This window comes from Bombus vancouverensis, chromosome 7 (genome assembly GCF_051014615.1).
Source record: "Bombus vancouverensis nearcticus chromosome 7, iyBomVanc1_principal, whole genome shotgun sequence".
Taxonomy (NCBI): domain Eukaryota; kingdom Metazoa; phylum Arthropoda; class Insecta; order Hymenoptera; family Apidae; genus Bombus; species Bombus vancouverensis.
The window spans coordinates 121,771-141,704 of NC_134917.1; the positions used below are offsets into that span (position 1 = coordinate 121,771).

The following is a 19,934-nucleotide window of genomic DNA, read 5'->3' on the forward strand; positions in this document are numbered from 1 at the left end:
CAATTAGACATGCACGAAAGCTTCATTTCTGCCGCATACATACTTGGATTCGCGTGCATGAAATTCACAAAGTAGGTTATTGCTTGAAAAACAGCTTTAATCGAGCGAAGCTTTTAACCAGACTGAAATCAAGTCTTGGTTTCTTTAGAAATTCAGATGGAATAAGAGAAACCTATTTTATCTGTGGATAAAGGTTAGGCTGCATCGGTTGGCTTGTATGACTTTCCGGTGACTTTGAAGGGTAATACGGCGCCGGCGGTCGAGAAGGTAACTTCTCTATTGAACGAGATCTTATTGATCTCGTCTAAGCAGGAAGAGTCTGTCGGCCCTTTGATTTTATACGAGTCTTTCCATTCACGATCGTGCGAGCTGGCTACAGGCGACGACACGGACCCCCGACAAAACTGTCTGAGTCTATTCAAGGCGACGTCAAATAGTTTCACTCGGAGAGATGAATGGAGATAAGAATCACCGGAGCGTCTCTGCGCTTCGATGACAATGATATTTGGTAAATCCTCTTCTTGTTTCTCGTTTTGAAAGAAGGTTGTAAAGAAGAGTGCTACTAGATCGTCTAGGGAAATCACACGGTATATATTGCGTAATGCTATTGATTTATCAAAAATAACAAGAGGTTAAGGAGCTTTGGGAAGGTTGATTCAATTTTTTATAACCTGACATCTCTTTGAACAAATGTCTTAAGAAACGCTTGAATAAAATGTTAAAAAAATAATAATCTTTTAATGAAATAATCATCTAAAATGAAATCTTTTCCTGTATTTTTAGACAATAAGATTTACTATATCCTACGCCATAATAAGAATCAATTTGCTATGAACTGGTATCTCGGAAATTGTAAGAATTCAGAAAATATAAGGAGGCCGGAAGAGGTAAATGAAATCCACAGAAACATTGACCCAACCTCAGCCCAGTTAGCCAAGAAACTAAAATATCTCGTTGCCTTTTCTATATTTACGACCAGAACGTGGTCATTAATTGAGTCTAGCGACTGCACCGTAGACGAGTCACTGACCGATGTTGCTTTAATGGATATGCGGAAAATCACGTGTTCCAGGTTCCAGGGATGTAGTTGTTTTCATTTCCGGAGAATACGGTCGACTCGCGTGTGTATACCAATCTATCTGAGGATAGGTGTTCGTTAGAATTACTAACTATATTACTTTCAACCTTGTGATTAAAATTTTTAAACGTCACTTAATAGCAATTCAGTCGAGTAAGTACAAACTTTCAAATGTCCTAATTTTCAAATCTTTATATTTTTTAATCTCAAAGATATTTTATTATTTGCCGTAGATCAAGCTTCGTGTTACCGGTACTGTAACATTACAATCCTACGAGAAGCAGAAAATAGTGAAAAAATCTGACCTAATAGATAGTAGTCAATATTCCTTTGACGCGTCTTATGCGAACCGCAGTTAGAGGAAATGCAAATAAGCTCTTGCGAAACGGTTTGCCGCACGACAAGCCTACGAACAACGCCCAATGCAAGTTCGGTGGGAGTTACAGGAAGAGGGACGTCTAAAATCAACTAGGAATCCCTATTCAATCGTCTAATTTTCGATTCCGGCATTGAACTTCCCGAAGAAAATTAAATACAATTCCGACTCGAGATTTAATTTCAGTCTCGTAGCTAATGCAATCTAATCGCGTTTGCAAGGCTACGCTTCCGGTCAGAAGCCACGCGCTTCGATCGCGTACTTTCCGCATCGGAAGCGTACGCTTCGGTACGAACCGCGTCGATTTTCAAAGGAATCATTGGACACCGGAAGAAGAAGAAGGAGGAAGAATAAAAGCACGTAAACCGGCAGGAAGTCAATCGAGACAAAATCGATATCGTTGAAAGCCGAAAAAAGACCCGAATTTAGGCTACAGTACATATTCGAATTGAATATATTCAAGGTTTAGATTTTCTTCTCCTGAAAATTATAAACATAAATGAGTCGACAAGCGATCTTGAAAAGCGTCTGTTCCATCTAGATTACGTAAATTGCGTGAATTACCGTTAGCCATAATTCATAATTTATCGAAAAAGCGCGCTTCTTCTCAACCACGCTTTCCCCTACCAGCACCAACATTATCGGCAGATCGATAAGTATCAAAATACCACAAAGATATTAATCTCATCTTTCTTCTAACCGCGAAAAAATTCCGCGCAAATGATAAAACAACAGATCAGCCAGAAACATCGAATTCTCCACGCTTCCGACTGCAACAAGAAAAACAAAGTTATTTGTGTATGATGAAAACGTCTCTGGACGATGCTCTTGTCACAGACGAAATTCGAGCAGCTGTATATAACAAACCGAAATTCCGAACGCCTTATCGCGTGAGACCGTCCGGTCAGCATCCGTTCTCAGCCGCCTGAGTGGCATTCGATCACTCCAGCCGTTCTCCGAATTTTACACTAAGTATAAACAAAACCTTCTCCCACTCCAACGAATGGAAGAATATAAATGCTCCCTTCAAAATCATCCAGTCAGTCTAATAAAAAAATTCTTAACTAATCCAAGTATCGAAAGTGTATCATCGCGAACCGAAAAAATTGTATAAATTGAGTAAAAAATAAAAAGAACTTTATCTCCTTGTCGGAAATTAACAAGTTCCTTATTTTTTACCTTAATTTTACACGACATTTTTAGCGATCCGTGCCAGGATCTATTCACTTCAGTGCAAACGAAATTACGATTTCGGCGTACGCGCATCATTGAAGATCGAAGGATTAACGGACCCAGTGCGAATCTTTGCTACTACGAAGCCCTGCAGCAACTTTCAACGTTCCACTACGGTGAAACTAGACGAGAGGACTACGGCCAGCGCAGAGCAAGCCTACGAATAAGATTCGGAATCTAGAACCAACCAGAGAGGAAACATCCCTGATACTCCTCAACGGTCATAGCTACTACGGTAAGCTGAAAAATCTGGATTCATTTTCACGATACCGTGTGAGAAAACCCAGTTTCTCAAGCGCTTCGAATTCAAATAGCAACAGTAGTTCAGAATCAATAAGCTCAATTAGAATCATGCCCACATCACGAAAAGACAAAGTCGAAACTATTGAAACCGTTTCTACAAACGGAGGTACGGACAATTCGATTCGTGCCATACTCGACGTGATACAAAAACAAATTGAAATTCTTGCGCAACGTGTAGAAGAGACACAACGGACGGCCGACAGTGAAAATAAGAAGCGTGCAGCGGAAATAGAACTATTAGGCAAAAATATCTCCAAAATAAAAATAGGACGCGACGCTACTACAGAACTAGGCTCCCTTATTACTATGGACGAATCTGTTGCCGCGAGAGATAGAACTTCCCCACCATGCGTTCCAATTCGAACAGAAGAAGACAACCATCCCTCTTACGAAGACCGTCCACCGCAATTCGCCTCTCCGAGCTTACGGGCCAAAGACGCGATAGTATGTATTCCGCAATTAAACGGCGAAGACAATATCGGAGTAGAAGAATTCATACGCGAAGTTCGCGAATTACGAGCCATGTGTAGCGAACCCACGCTACTATTAAAAATGATCAAAATCGGGAAAATCACGGGTAAAGCCGCAATGACCATCTGCAATATACCGATATACGAATACGGACACCTGTACGATGCCCTAAGACGAAACGTAGCCACCCAAGACTCTGTTAGAGAACATCAAGACCAGCTACGCGAAACGAGACAGCGTCACGACGAAAGTGTGCAAAGTTATATCATCAGGTTCCGCAGAGCACTCAATAAGTTACAATACAGTATAACGAACGAATACCGTGACGAAATTACTAGACGAGCTATGAACGACAGGATTTTAAAAGACTCCGTGATCGATTTTATCCGAGGCCTGAAAGGCGAAATAGGACAATTACTACTCGTCAATCCACCATACAATATCCTTGAAGCCGAAAAGAAAGCCACCGACATCGAGCGATTCTTCAGGGAAGATCGAAATCGACGACCAAAACCAATAGAACGATTACGACTCCCTGAGCAGCAACGACTAACAACCAATAATCCTAATCTGATGACTAAAAAACCAACTCCAACACCCAATCCAATGCCAAGAAGCTTCCGACAAACCGAACAAATACCACTTGCCCAAAGGACACAATTAAAATGCTTCAAATGCAACCAGATCGGACATGTCTCCAGTCAATGTAAAAATTTTCGAACACCCAGCCAATTTCCGAGACCACCAGCAGTCCACAATCTCGAGACACACAAGGAAGAAATAGAGAAACCAATAGACCAGACCTACGAATTAACGCCACAACAGGAAGACTACCCACAGTACTTTTACGATCCGACGGACAGCGACATAAATTCCTCATTGACAGCGGAGCAGGAATTAATATACTCAAGCGAAGATGCGTATTACGACCAAGAATAACAAAAGAACGGAAATTCTCGATGGGACACTCTAAATTTAAAACCAACGAACACGCTTTGATAAAACTATTTGGCAAAACTCTAGAATTTTTTGTGGTAGAAGACAACTTTCCAATTATAGAAGACGGCATACTCGGTTTGCCAGCCCTATCTAAATTCAAATTTGAACTCTCGAATCAACAATTAAAACTTGACAATAATATACTTTTATTGCAACAGGAAAACGACGTACCTCCAAAACAAGCAGTGTCAAAAACAGTCTACCTGGAAGGAAAACCGACAACGATATGCTTTATCAATGGTGGTGAGTGCCCAGCCAAAATGACTAATTTTATCGAAAATTCAAATACGTATGATCAAGTCTCCACGTTTAAAGATTTAGTTAGACTTTCGCATATAGAGAAAACCCTCCGTGAACCAATCGAAAAGATATTGCTGTTCTACCTTGACGTATTCAATCTAGAGACCGACTTATTACCATGCACTAATCTTGCTAAACACACAATAACGTTAAAAGAAAATAAAATCATTAACACAAAATCTTACCGACCGCCTGAATGCCATAAAGAAGAAATCAAACGACAAATGGACGAAATGCTACAAAAGAACATTATAGAACCATCTGATTCTCCTTACAATTCACCAGTCTGGGTAGTACCAAAAAAGGCAGACGCCTCAGGGAAACAGAAATGGCGAATTGTAATAGACTTCAGAAAAATAAACGAACTAACTGACCAGGACGCATATCCATTACCTGACATAGACGACATACTATCTCAACTAGGCAACGCAAAATTCTTCTCAGCCCTCGATTTATCCTCCGGATTCCACCAAATCCCAATGGACATAGACTCTAAAAAGTACACAGCATTCTCCACACCACAAGGACACTATCATTACAATAGGATGCCATTCGGTTTAAAGAATGCACCTGCAACATTTCAACGCATGATGGATACCGCGCTAAGAGGACTCATAAATAAACATTGCTTCGTATATTTAGACGACATTATAATATTCGGACAGTCGATTGAAGAGCACAATAGCAACCTCGCGATAATATTGCAACGCCTACGCGAACTCGGACTCAAAATACAGCCGGACAAATGCGAATTTCTCAAACCAGAATTAGAATATCTTGGACATATAGTAACCGCCGAAGGTGTAAAGCCAAATCCCAAAAAATTAGAAGCCGTTAGCAATTTCAAACAGCCACGTAATCCCACAGACATCAAATCGTTCTTAGGACTAGCAGGTTATTACCGTAAGTTCATCAGAAACTTTTCTAAGATCGCGAAACCATTGACCGAACTTACAAAAAAGGAGACACCATTTCATTGGACAGATAAAACCCAGGAAGCATTCCAGACATTAAAAGACAAACTCTGTTCATCACCCGTACTAAAATTCCCAGACTTTGCGAAACCATTCACATTAACGACTGACGCCAGTAACGAAGGTATAGGTGCAATCTTATCACAGGACGGACATCCATGTTGTTATATCTCGCGAACTCTAAACCCACCGGAACGAAATTATTCCACTACAGAAAAAGAACTTTTAGCAATAGTATGGGCCGTGAAACGCCTCCGACAATATCTGTTAGGACGGAAATTCCTCATCCGAACCGATCACCAAGCACTAAAATGGTTACAGAATTGCAAAGACCCCTCATCACGCTTGATGAGATGGCGATTAAAACTAGAAGAATACGAATACGACATAGAATACACGAAAGGAAAGGATAATACTGCAGCCGACGCACTATCTAGAATACATGTTCTGACCAGACGACGCGAAAATTTGAACATAGAACTCGATAAAAAATATCACGATTGGGAAAAATCTACCGACGCGTTACCCAAAATTCTCAAAATGACTCCGAACCGTAAATCTTTCTATCAATTATCCAAAACAGAGCTAGGAAATTACGACAGAATCGAATGGTTAACTAAATTAAACGAAATTATTCATATAAACGAAAAGATAGGTATAGGCGACGACAGTTTCACAGAGACCGAAAAGAACGCGATCAAACAAATTTTACTATTCCTGAACGACACCGTAAAAGAATTAAATTTTGCATGGGAACCAATTCAAACATATAGCGACGAAGAAATAGACGAATTATTGAAAGAAAATCACGATTTAGTAGGACACCCCGGTATACAAAAGACATACGACCGCATTCGTGAACGGCACAGAGTACCAGATTTGATGAAACGCATACAACAACATATAGAATCATGCGACACCTGCCAAACATCTAAAACTACACGTATCAGACCGCGCGAAGAACCTTGTATCACCGACACACCCCTCGAACCAAACGATAAAATTGCTATGGACTTATTAGGCCCACTGAAAAAGACGAAAAAAGGCAATCTGTACATTCTATCCATACATGACGAATTGACAAAATACTTAATACTCGTACCACTAAAAACTCAGCAAACGGAAACAATTTGGAACGCACTCTTGAATCATTACATTTACATCTTTTCCGCTCCAAAAAAGATATTAACTGACCGCGGACAGAATTTTATATCTAGTTTAATGCAACAGTACGAAGACGCGTTCAAAATCAAACATATCAAAACGACATCCTTCCACCCACAAAGTAACGGATCGTTAGAACGGACACACGCAGTAATAACGGACATGTTAAAATCGATACAGCGAAATTCGGATGAAGAATGGGACGATCAACTTAACTTTGTATGCCTTGCATATAACACAATGATACACGACTCTACTGGTTACACGCCATTCGAACTCACATTCGGACACCAAGCCAATCTTCCCTCCACAATATCCAAGAATCCCCAACGCACATAGGCAGACGAAGTCACGTTCCGCAAAAAGGAATGGGACTCTAGATTCCGACACGCTCGCGAAACATTGATCAAAAGTAAACAGCGATATCAGCGCGATCAAAAACGTAAAATTATAAAACCTCAATCAGTTTTCAAAGAAGGAGACTCCGTTTTAATACATAACGATCATAAAAAGCATAAACTTGATGTGGAATGGTTAGGACCGTACACGATTGATAAAGTATGTACTCCGTACTATCTGATTCAAGACAAAAAGATACACGGTAATCGTTTAAAACCTTACTTTCCAGGTCGACGCTCCTCTTTGCCGGAATAGTATCCGCGCAAATAAATATTACACCATTAGAAGGAAACTCTGTATTCGTAGAAAACATAGGAAAAGGATATTTATACAGCGACACTGCCAATGTAATAGTAGGATTAGACACTAGCGACATATACGAACAGATAAGCGCAATAGAATCATATAAATTAACAATAGACTCACGTGCAATCAGCAAACAATACGTCGAAGAGTTAGGCGGATTACAAAATCGCATCAATAACCTAAAACAACTCGCAAAACACTTGAAAGCGTTAACACATACCCGGAGCACACGAGGTTTGCTTAACATCATAGGTTCCGTATCGAAAAGTCTGTTCGGGACTCTCGACGATGATGATCTTACGCTCATAAACAAAAATATGGACAAACTATTCGATGATAATAATAAAATCAAGACCATAATAGCTAATCAAACAGCACTTATTAGAAAAATTGTAAACTCAGAAAACCTAAACCACTTAGAGAGATCATATAGTGATATATTAAAATTACAACAGCAGGCAAATATCGATAGATCTATGCTTAAGATGATCATGAAAGTCCACACCGCGATGCAAACTTTACACTTCCAATTAGATGAAATACTTAACGTCATGATATTAGGCAAACAAGGAATAATTAGTCCACAAATACTTGACCCCAATGAATTCATAGAAAATTACGTCAAGGCAATAGGTAGCCAGATGTACAACACCGCGATTTCTGCCAAAACCGAACATTTTCAATTCATACTCGACATCAGTGATCTTAAAATCTTCACAATAGATGACAAAATATTTTTCAAAATCATAGTACCTTTAGTCTCTAACACAGAATGGAACATATTACAAGTATATCCTATCCCGAGTAAAAGAAATGGAGTATTTTTGGCTCCAGTAGTCGAACATCAGATATATTTAACTTCAGGTCTTTCATTTATAAACGCTGATATCGAGTATTTCAACAAACTTTGTAAAAATCGAGCCGGAACCACTATATGCAAACAAACACTACCAATCCATGACAGAAATTCAAGAACCGATTGTCGCAGCGAAATAATAAATTTCAAACCACACATTGAACATTGTCAAATAACTGTACTTAAGATTGAAGACATTAGCTTTATACCGCTCAAAACTAGCAACTGTTACATTGCGATACCAGCAAATCCGATAGAAATAGACACAATTTGCCAAACGAAACATACCTTACAAAAACTTGACAAGCCTTCCATCATAAGAGCCAACACTTCTTGCGATATATTCTACAAAGACGAACACACGCGTAAGGGCGAAACAACAAACGAAGTCAAATACGAAATCAAAACAAAAACCCTAGCGCTCAAAACAAACGACAGTTTCACTCATCTATTAGATAAACTCGAGCGAGCACCGAAAATAATAGATAATTTACAAGGCTATAAAACAACGATCGATAAAATAGGCGACGAGATAGAAACTCTTAATTTCGAACACAGAATTAAAAATATACAGTATTGGGGACTAACCACGCTCCAGATATTAGGGTACATAGCATTAGGCATACTAGGTATATGTGGATTAAACAAAATAGGGGTATTCAAATGCATCAGGAAATGTATACCGAACAAATTATGTATCAATTTATTTTGCTGTCGAAATGAAACTGTAATCAACAGCCAAAATGCGACAGCCCCACCAGTACCACTCACCCTGGGCTCAACACCCAACATCTATATTCCAACCAACACATACCACTCAGATGAAGAGGAGGAATCAGCTGTAATTTTCAAGCCACGTCAAGTCCGATTCCACAAAAGTCTTCTGAAGAAAGCTTGAGGGATCAAGTTCAATCTAAGAAGGGGGGAATGTCACAGACAAAATTCGAGCAGCTGTATATAACAAACCGAAATTCCGAACGCCTTATCGCGTGTGACCGTCCGGTCAGCATCCGTTCTCAGCCGCCTGAGTGGCATTCGATCACTCCAGCCGTTCTCCGAATTTTACACTAAGTATAAACAAAACCTTCTCCCACTCCAACGAATGGAAGAATATAAATGCTCCCTTCAAAATCATCCAGTCAGTCTAATAAAAAAATTCTTAACTAATCCAAATATCGAAAGTGTATCATCGCGAACCGAAAAAATTGTATAAATTGAGTAAAAAATAAAAAGAACTTTATCTCCTTGTCGGAAATTAACAAGTTCCTTACTTTTTACCTTAATTTTACACGACACTCTTAAGCGGTCGAGTGCGCGCGAGAATAGCATCGCGGATCGGCATTTCCACGGTGAGGATTGTAAAACGGTTACGCAGATGATGGATCATACGCATGGACCGTAGAGACTATTGTGAATGATGGATCAGATACACATACGCGTTCTTCGCTCTTCCGATATTCTTCGTAACAACTGCTGCGATCTCGTCATTGGAAACGATCTCGGGAAATTCAATCGAATATCGAGGAAATTTATAGAAAGCTACAGCTGTGTTCGAGTATTATTCTAGAGAAAAGTGGTTAACTCTATGAGACTAACGATACAATACGTCTCAAGATAACTTTTAGGAAAATGATTGTACCTTTAAAATTCTTTCGACACTTTTCGGTATATTCTTGTCATTGATTCTGAAAGTATTTGATTAATTTGCTGGTTAATAGGAAGTTGGTTAAAACCGAAGTTAGTTAAAGAAATAAGTAAACACGAAACCCGTGGATACTCTAGACATATGATTCTACCTGCACGCGACAAAAATATTCATGATCTGAACAAGGAAAGAAGTATTGTTAGATTCGCGTCATGCTGCAAATGAAAGATTTACAGCTCGAACCCAATTATCTGTCACATTACATTCTCGGGCACGTGTAGGCTGAACGTCATGATATATGAACACAAGTATAGAAAGAACAACATGGATATTTCGCGCGAAGAAAACGAAGCTTCACATATACAGTGTATAACCACTCGACAGTATTTGCTCACGAAAAATAAGAGTTGTTAAAGTCTAACAAAAATTACGTATACAGTGGCAAAGAAGAAAACTGTTATGCCGTTTACTCTTATTTCTAATTGACAGAAAGTCGTCAACGAACAAAGAGCGCTTTTTCTTATTCTCTGTACCTTCGCGAAGCAATCACAGAAATTCTCCAAAATGCTTCGTGTCGACTAAACAAAGAAAAAAAAATGGCAGCTGCTAAGAGCAAACTACCTCCGGAATTTTCTTCGTTTCTAAGTGAACCAGGAAGAAAGAAGGGAAGGGTTAATGACGCCGAAACTGAAGGGTGGCCACGGATCGTTTAAAAGGGGCCACGACAACCGTTACGATTCAGTCGCACCTGTTCCTCTTCCTAGGTTACCACGCCGAACCATTGCGCGCTTTTACGAGCGTTCCCGCGATAGTTTCCTGGCCCTTGCTCGTCCTTTCAACGAAGGGTCGATCGGTTAATTTAAACTCTCGAAGGCTTTGTCCAGTCGGTAACATCGATAAGCTTAAGTCGAAATACGGATTTCTCGTAAATTCAGAATTTTATTGCCACCAGGATGTATATGGAGGCGACAGATGAAGAACACGATGTAAATTAGATTTCTTGCTTTTATAGAGAAGCAATTTTTAAATTGAACACCAGTCGTCGATCGGTTCTGTAGATCGCTTTTAATAACAAAATAAATTTGGTTAGTCCATAAAGGTTTGTTCGTGTGAATCTTCCCATAGATCATCCGTAACGTAAATACCGCTATAACCGGCTGCAGATACATTTTCCTTGAACATGTGGCGGCACTTGACAGTAAACTTCCCAACAGTTTACGTCGCGTGACGCACGACACAAAGACCCTATACCTGCGGACAAGATGATTGCCAGATGTCGATACATTCGTATCGAATATTCCCAGCTAGCCTAAGGACCGCTATAAATCTTAGGATTTATTTTAGCTAAGGTCCTCCAAAGAGACAAACAGTCTTTGTTTATCAGTCTCGAAGTCGACCACCTACCACGGGGACACACGAGAAATCTGCTATCTCTCACGTACGACGCTGCCCGCTAGCAACACCCTCTCAAGGGCAGCTAGCATCCTTTTCCAACGACCAACACGAATTAGCCAATAAACATTAACGTACATTTCCCTCACTTTCCGAACCAAAGCTTTTCTCAACGAATCCGATGCCTTCGCATCCTTAGACACATCCCAACGAGTCTTCCTCCGCAGCAGCATCGCGACAAAAATGTCAGTCTACTACCGCGAGTTACCGCAGTATATCACGATCGTTATACTTACACGGTTCGAGCCGAATAATTATCTAAGCTCTCGACATCTCGTGCAATCATTGTCCGCACTCGCAGCGTATCTCGAATCGTAGCTATCCAAGCTCTATCTTATAACCGCGCATTCGCGAACCGAATACAATCGCGAATCCTGCATCAAGTGTACTCATTGACATTAGAGTGAATAAACATTTATCGTTCAAGAAATCTGAGTTTTCCTTCCGACCCTATCACGACATACCACCTCAAATTGGTGACCCCGACGTGATTATCCCCGAGTGCTCGTGAAACGTAACACAATGAATCTAAATCAGTTCGAAATGACCAATAACGCCCACTCCGCACGTACGAAGGCCGGCGGGGACAACGCAGACTCGATTAGCGCCATTCTCCGCGTGCCACCGTTCTGGTCTGACGACGTCGACTTGTGGTTCAAGATGCTGGAAGTGCAGTTCGAAACTGCCCGGATCACTAGTGACCAAGAACAATACCAGGTCGTCATCGCGAATCTCGACAAGTCGCACGCGAGATTAATTCGAGACGTATTCGACGCCGCACCGGCGACAGAGCGTTACGAGTACGTCAAAAAGGAGCTCATCAAGCGATTGGGAGAGTCGTACGCCAAGAGACTCCGACAGGTAATCGAGAACGAGCAAATGGGGGACAGGAAGCCCTCTCAGTTTTACCGTGATCTCAAAAGCCTAGCCACCAATTCGTTAGCAGACGATGTCATTTTCACCGTCTGGGAAGGTCGACTTCCACAGCGCATACGGAGCATCCTAGCCTCTGTACAGAACAACGATCCGGACTCCCGCATACAAATTGCCGATAACATTTACGAAGCCACCCTGGAATCAGGGCAGATCGCCGACTGCCTGCGATAACCCTCCCACCTGGCCAGAATAGCGGAATAGGCGACGCCATGGCAGCCTTCGCCAACTTGGTCACCGAGCGGGTAGCGCGAATGGACGCTCATATGCGCGAGATGCGAGCGCTAGTAGCCGAGCAAAGAAGCAATGAACACCGTAGGGCACGAGTACAATTACGCTCGCGTACACGATCCCGCCGCCGTTCGCGCCCTCGCGATACGCTGCGGCAAGACGGGCTGTGTTACTATCACACACAGTTCCGAGAAAGCGCGAGAAAGTGCACACCCCCTTGCTCCTGGAACTCGGGAAACCGGACCAGCCGTCCGTAAAAGCGGCAAACGACGACGGTTTGGCATCTCGCCGCATATTCATAACGGACAAGAACTCGCGGATCTCCTACCTCATCGACACCGGCGCAGATGTTTGCGTATACCCGCGCAACAAGCTACACGGACACGTGAACAGAAGCAAGTACGAGCTGTTCGCGGCGAACCTGTCCCTACCTAAACCTGTCCCTACGCAGAGCATTTAAGTGGGATTTTACCGTAGCCGACGTCAAAACACCCATCATCGGCATGGATTTTCTAAGCCACTACGGGTTGCTCGTGGACCCGCGAAACAAAAGGCTTATGGATACGATAACACAGACGTCATCAAGGGGATACACCGCCACAACAGACGAAGCGTCCGACAAGACCGTCATCGGCGAATCACCATACCACCAACTCCTGGCAGAATTCCCGGACCTCACCCGCCCACCGATCTTCGGAAAAGAGAGAATTCGACACGGTATGCTACACCACATCGAAACTACACCTGGTCCACCAGTCTACAGCAAACCGCGTCGGCTTGCACCTGATCGACTTAAAGAGGTAAAAGCGGAATTCGAACACATGATCGAGCAAGGCGTGATGCGACCACCGAAAAGCCCGTGGGCATCACCCCTGCACGTAGTGCCGAAAAAGGACGGAAACCTGCGACCATGTGGCGACTACCGTGCGTTGAACGCCCGCACCGTACCCGACAGATACTCACCGCCACATATCGAAGACTTCGCGCAACATCTGCATGGTAAGCGAATCTTTTCAAAAATCGATCTAGTCCGCGCTTACCACCAAATTCCGATTGCGTCCGAGGACATTGAAAAAATCGCGATAACAACGCCTACCGGACTTCTCGAAACAACAAATATGATATTTGGACTTCGGAACATGTCAGCGGTTCGTCGACGAAATCATACGCGGGCTCGATATCGTCTACGCGTACATCGATGATTTTCTCATAGCCTCGGACGACAAAAACCAACATCGCGAACATCTGAAAATCTTGCTCAACCGTCTCAATAATTACGGCGTTGTGATAAACCCCACGAAATGCGAATTCGGCGTGCACGAAATCACATTCCTCGGATACTCGGTAAACCCCGACGGAATTAAGCCGCCGCCCGAAAATGTCGAAGCGATTGTAAAATTGTCGAAGCCCGCGAACGCCAAGCAACTACGTAGGTACCTCGGTATGATAAACTTCTACCGACGTTTCATACCGGGGGCCGCAAAAACACTTAAGCCGCTCAACGACCTGTTAAAAGGCGCGAAAAAGGGCAACGCGCCCATCGAGTGGTCGGAGCAGTAGGAAAACAGCTTTCGCGAATCGCAACGTGCACTCGTGGATGCCACGATGCTGGCGCATCCGATACCAGTATTACAACAACGCGCGAATAACCAATTACAACCGCTAGGATTCGCAACGAAATCTTTGACCCCCGCTCAGCAAAAATATAGCGCGTACGATCGCGAACTACTCGCGATATACACCGCAGTCAAACATTTTCGACACGCCTTAGAAGGCAGAAACTTCACAATATAGCGACAACCGTTGCCTCGGCCCTCCTCTCTACATAGATAGCTCGTTTCGGCGTACCTTCAAAAATAACGACTGATCAAGGACGCCAGTCCGAATCAAACCTATTCAATGAACTATGCCGGTTGCTCGGCATTAAGCATTTACGCACAACAGCCTATCACCCCGCATCCAACGGAATGGTAGAGCGTCTACATCGACAATTAAAAGCAGCAATAAAATGTCACAATACGAGCAACTGGGTATAAGTCCTACCAATTGTTTTATTAGGCATAAAAACCGCTATCAAGGAGGACCTGAACGCAACGGTAGTCGAAATGGTTTACGGTACTGGCATACGATTGCCGACAGAATTCTTCGTACCAACGAAGCAACAGGCCAACTCGGAATTCGCGAACCGTTTAAAGGAGCGAATAGAGAAAATCAGTCCTCACCCGATTACGCGACAGGGCGAGAAGAAAACCTTCGTGTTCCGCGAGCTCGAAACATCACCATACGTATTTATACGCCATGACGCTCCAAGCTCTATCTTATAACCGCGCATTCGCGAACCGAATACAATCGCGAATCCTGTATCAAGTGTACTTATTGACATTAGAGTGAATAAACATTTATCGTTCAAGAAATCTGAGTTTTCCTTCCGACCCTATCACGACATACCACCTCAAACAAATAAATCAAAATTGTAAAGTATGTTATAAATAAAATCTGACTTCACGAGGTGTTGATCCCTCATAAAAGAAGTCTTTCATATCTCGCAGATGATTCATAACATGACGTCTACTTTAACTTGTTCCTTATACCTCCTTGTCGAAAAAGTTAATAGTTTACAAATTCGAACATTACATATGTGACGGAAGAAAAGAGAGAGAGAGAGCGTTTCGTCCCGGGACTACCGGTGGACTCGTCAGTAAGGCTATGCCCGGTAGTCCCTGCCTTAGACGTAGAGTGAGTTTCGCTAGATGCGGTATTTATATCATCGCTCGTATATTCGACCGCTAGCGAGTTAGACAGACAGACTCGTTGTCGTCGTAGCCCTCTAGTGTTGGCGGTTGGTACCCGCGGCTCGACCTGTCGGCGTCCTATTGATACCGATCCGCCACACATATCTACATAACATCGGCTATTATATTTGCCAAACCAAATTTGTTTTCTTGTAACATTCTGTGATTAATTAATGCTACAACAAACTTAATATAGAGTGTCACGTGCAAAATTTGCACGATAAATCAGATGACTACGATACAATCTTCAAATACGATCGTATCTTTTGTATACAAATTGATAGTTTCCACCTAACTGACAGATTTTTATACCCTTGGAAAAATAACGTCTTGACGAACAATTCACGCCAATCAACGCCAAGAATGAATCACGCAAATTCTACTGGAAGTCCTCTATTCACTTTTTCGATTTATCATCAGCTGGAAACATCAAAATTATCGGCTGGTGATTGGGAATTAATCGAAAAATAAATTACAAGCATTGAGACACGAGAGTGCCCGTTTCTTTCTCTATTTTTCTGTCTGCTTGTTGGAATATTAAGGCGCAGTCACGGCCCGCCAAATTTATTCCCGTTCCGTAGTGCCCTGTGTCGGTGAAAAAATTTGAAATGCCGGATTCGAAGGCGTGGAATGCCAACAGCCACGACAGAGAAGCCCTCTTCTCTCTTTCTGGTGGAAAGACGAACGGGTGCACGCGTATGCTCGGACGCTCTGACGCACGAAGAACCGCCCGTGAACAGAAACCAGACACGCGTGTAACGTTAAACCGGGCTGTCGATGAAAAACGAACAAGACTTTCGCGACCGATGGGCGTTTTCAATGACAGATCGAATCGTTCAGTTTCACGGTTCGTTCGGGGTCACAGTAGCGTTCATCTTGGCATAAAAACGCGCTAGAGACGATTTCTCATACATTGGTTAAAGTTAATGTGTGTTTCGGCGAATTGTCGTTTGGAGGAGCGATACACCTAAAGAAACGCACATATTCATAAGAATCTACGTTTCGTATTCTTCGTATCGATTTCTTTATTTTTATTGGTCGTATCATGTTCGATGTAATAGTTGGTTTTTTAGCTAGTGAATTAACAAGATTTAATAAGAAATTTAGTACAAATGCTCCATGCGTCGTGTTTGACACGTCGTTGTTAAACTCTCATTTATAGGAAATTCAAAGCTGTATTTTCTCACCTAGCTTAAACCTTACGAACTCTTTTCACGCGTTTCACCCGTCATTGAACGAAACGATGAAAACGTTCATCCTTCCACGTCTCTCCAGTAATAATCCAATTAACCTGTTTCCCCAATAAGTCGAAATCCGCGATCGAAACGTGAGATCGCGAAGAAAAATGCGCGCCTACTTTAGGATCGCGCCATCTAACAACGAAAGAAGAAAACTTCGTGAGCCAGCAACTACTTTGTCCAAAAGTGGCTTTATTCGAAAAGTTTGTTGTTCAGCGTGTTCGCGCCAGCAGCACCAGAGATCCCTTATCACGGACCATTTAAGTAATGAGCCGGCACTTAGCAGCGCCGCTTGTCTTTCATTCTTCTCGTGTCTCTGTGATCGTCGTCGCCGTCGTTGGTGTCGTCGTTGGTGTCGTCGTTGGACCTGTGTCATACTTCGGCTTTTTTTTCTTTCATCCTCGCGTCTCAGACTCGGTAGCGTGGTACGGAAGGAGGGACGGGCACCGAGCTTCGAGTGACAATGAGCAAGCGAAGAGGAACGGCCGTCTACTACTGGGACCCACCATTAAAGTTCGTGCTTCTTTCGGAGCACGTCTGCACACCCCAGGGCTCCTTCTCCTTCGCTAACAATGCCACTTTGCAGACTTCGCAGTTATCTTCAGCCGGACGACCTTCGGCTGAGGCTTCCTAGCTGGCGTGCACCAGAGACACTGACCGAGAACCCTTTTGCTTTTGGTCTTTCGTTGCCAGTTGACTCATTCATAGGGAACACCATTGTCGGAGAATTAGTTTCAGAACGAAGGAGAATTGTTGGTGATCTTTAGTTAATTTAGAGCGGAAGGTTTCGTAATTTGTAATTTGTAGTTTACAACAGAAATTCCTATTGTTTATTAGGGAACTTATGCCGCAGTTCCTTACATTTGGGGGAGGTCTATGGTAGACATTTTTATGGTAGAAAAATATCGTAGGAGTCAGCCTCCATTATTAATAATACGGATACAGCTGTGCATATTTTACTTTGTAATTTTAACACGAAAATATCCAGTGATCTTCGGGGTATTTGAAAACATTTTGGAAACAATTAATTTGTTAACTGCGAAGTTTATTTCCTTACATATGGGGGAGGTCTATGGTAGAAATTTTTCAGGAGCGCGAGTAACCCGGAAAATATCGTAGGATAATTAATTATTAATAATACGGATACAGCTGTGTACATTTTACTTTGTTAATAATTTTAACACGAAAATATCCAACGATCTTCGGAGTATTTGAAAACATTTTGGAAACAATTAATTTTTAACTTTTTAAAGTTTAATTTCAAAAATGCCTCTATGGGGTGAGCAGGTAAAATCAAGCAATAACGAATAAACACGTCGAACGTAGTTAAGTGGTTAAGAGCACAAGAAGATAGTTCTTCGCATACCCGTCGACACTCGGACTATTCCTTCTAGCTAAACAGCTCTCTAGGAGAAAATCGAGCATTCCAATTCAGCAGAATCTTGAATTGTCTGGAAGCCCCGGAAGCAAAGCAGGGGAAACAACCGTTGAACGAAAGGACGAGGAAAAGAGAGAAAGAAGGCAAACGAGAAGCGTCCGGTGACGTTGCAATTTTAATCGTCCTCCGGTTATCTCTTCTGGGCACACTGCGATAGTGTGACACAACCGGTAATATTAACTTGGCAGACAGCTGTAAAAGTTAGTCGTGGTGATAACGTAGCATAAAGAATGGCTGTGTCCTGTGTCATCGAACGATCGATAAACCGCTAGTTATCAATGTCCAAGCTAGATCTATTGTTCAGAAAAGAAAACAAAGGATGGTCGACCACAGAAAACGGTACACTTTCTTCCCTAAAGGCCATTCTGCCAGATGTGGTTAATCGAAGCAGTAGCTCAGATGTAAACTGTCCTCTTCTCTTTACTCTTAGTTAACCAATAGTTGGGCGAATCACCAGAAATTTACAACAGGGGCCCCAATCGGTGACCTGGAAATTCTGGGGCCTGAATACCTATCTAACGAACACCTGTCTACTTCGATCAGTGTTTGCGTTACCGTTGCTTACCACCAGCCAAAATAAATAATTACAAAGCATGATTTAACACTAACTCTACCAGGCCTGGTCAAAAGGCCGTGTTTCAACATTTAATTTAGAATTGTACAGTCATTGTTGTTTCTTCTCTTCTTCTAACTTTATGTAGATTCTTACGTTAACAAAAATTGAGAAATTGATTAGTCGGATAATATAAGAATTTACATAAAGTTGGAGGAAGAAAAGAAACAACGACGAACGCACAATTTCAAATTAAATTTTGAAACCGGTCATTTGACCGGGTTTAGCAAGGCTAGCCTTAAGATAATAAATTCGCACTCTTATAAACCGATTTATAGAATACTGCTCCCACTATAGTAAAATGAAATATACTATAAATAGACGAAGAATTTCATATGTTGCTTAAAAACGTTTCTCGCAAAGAACCAATCTTTGATCTAAATATATATATATCCAAACTCCGGAATATACTCTGCCCGTTCCCAAATCTCATTCTATGCTAATTTGATTATCTGAAATCGCAGTGCACGAGTTTCAAGATCGACAGCTAATTTCGTCCGTGTCCAACCTTCATTATTCTCTTCTTCTCTGTTATTTGTTCTCGAAACAAAAGTTACGATACGTCTCTGTAGTTGCATACATTACAATGTTAACGGCTCGTTCTCCAACATTTCGAACAGCTTGAACAAATCTCGTTCCAACGGCCTGCCAATCAAGCCTAGTTGTGGAATAACGCAACACGCACAATATCAGCCGCATCTTCGTAGTTTGGTACATTAAAATAGTCAGTGGAATATAGTGGCATAGATTTGACTGCGAAATCCTGGGACACTCTATATAAGGAAAGGACCCTATCAAGGGAAGAACAAGATTCGAGTAAAACCTGATCGAACAGTAATATTCGTTGGAAAAACTTGTTAGATGGTAATATTTGCAGGAAAACATCGTCGCACAATTACGGTCACAAGGGAGACATGGTCACACGGTAACATTCGCAAGAAACTTTAATATGCCAATCACGCACAACGTCTGGATGCTTTAAGAAACAATGATCTTTCTATCTGCCGAAGAGCACACGACATTTTCCCACGCGAATCAAACTCGCCACGCGATAAAAGACCCGCCACTGGCCAAAAAACTGAGCGAAAGAAAAAGGACGGAATTAAAGAACCGAAGAGAAAACTTAAAACGGC

At 42.1% G+C, this 19,934-nt stretch overlaps 2 protein-coding genes across 2 annotated transcripts in view; one reads left to right on the forward strand and one right to left on the reverse strand.

The window, feature by feature from the left end:
* Positions 1 to 19,934, reverse strand: part of LOC143302951 (venom serine protease Bi-VSP-like) — a 72,102-nt gene that overhangs the window by 38,523 nt on the left and 13,645 nt on the right. The gene's annotated exons all lie outside the window — the stretch shown is intronic.
* On the forward strand, positions 12,079 to 12,663 carry LOC143302919 (uncharacterized). Its single transcript, XM_076619988.1, has one exon. It carries the CDS (start codon positions 12,079 to 12,081, stop codon positions 12,661 to 12,663), a length of 585 nt encoding a protein of 194 aa, XP_076476103.1.

Bases quoted from the DNA above. Each gene is read 5' to 3' on its own strand.
- LOC143302919 (XM_076619988.1), top strand. From the start codon at position 12,079: ATGAATCTAAATCAGTTCGAAATGACCAATAACGCCCACTCCGCACGT.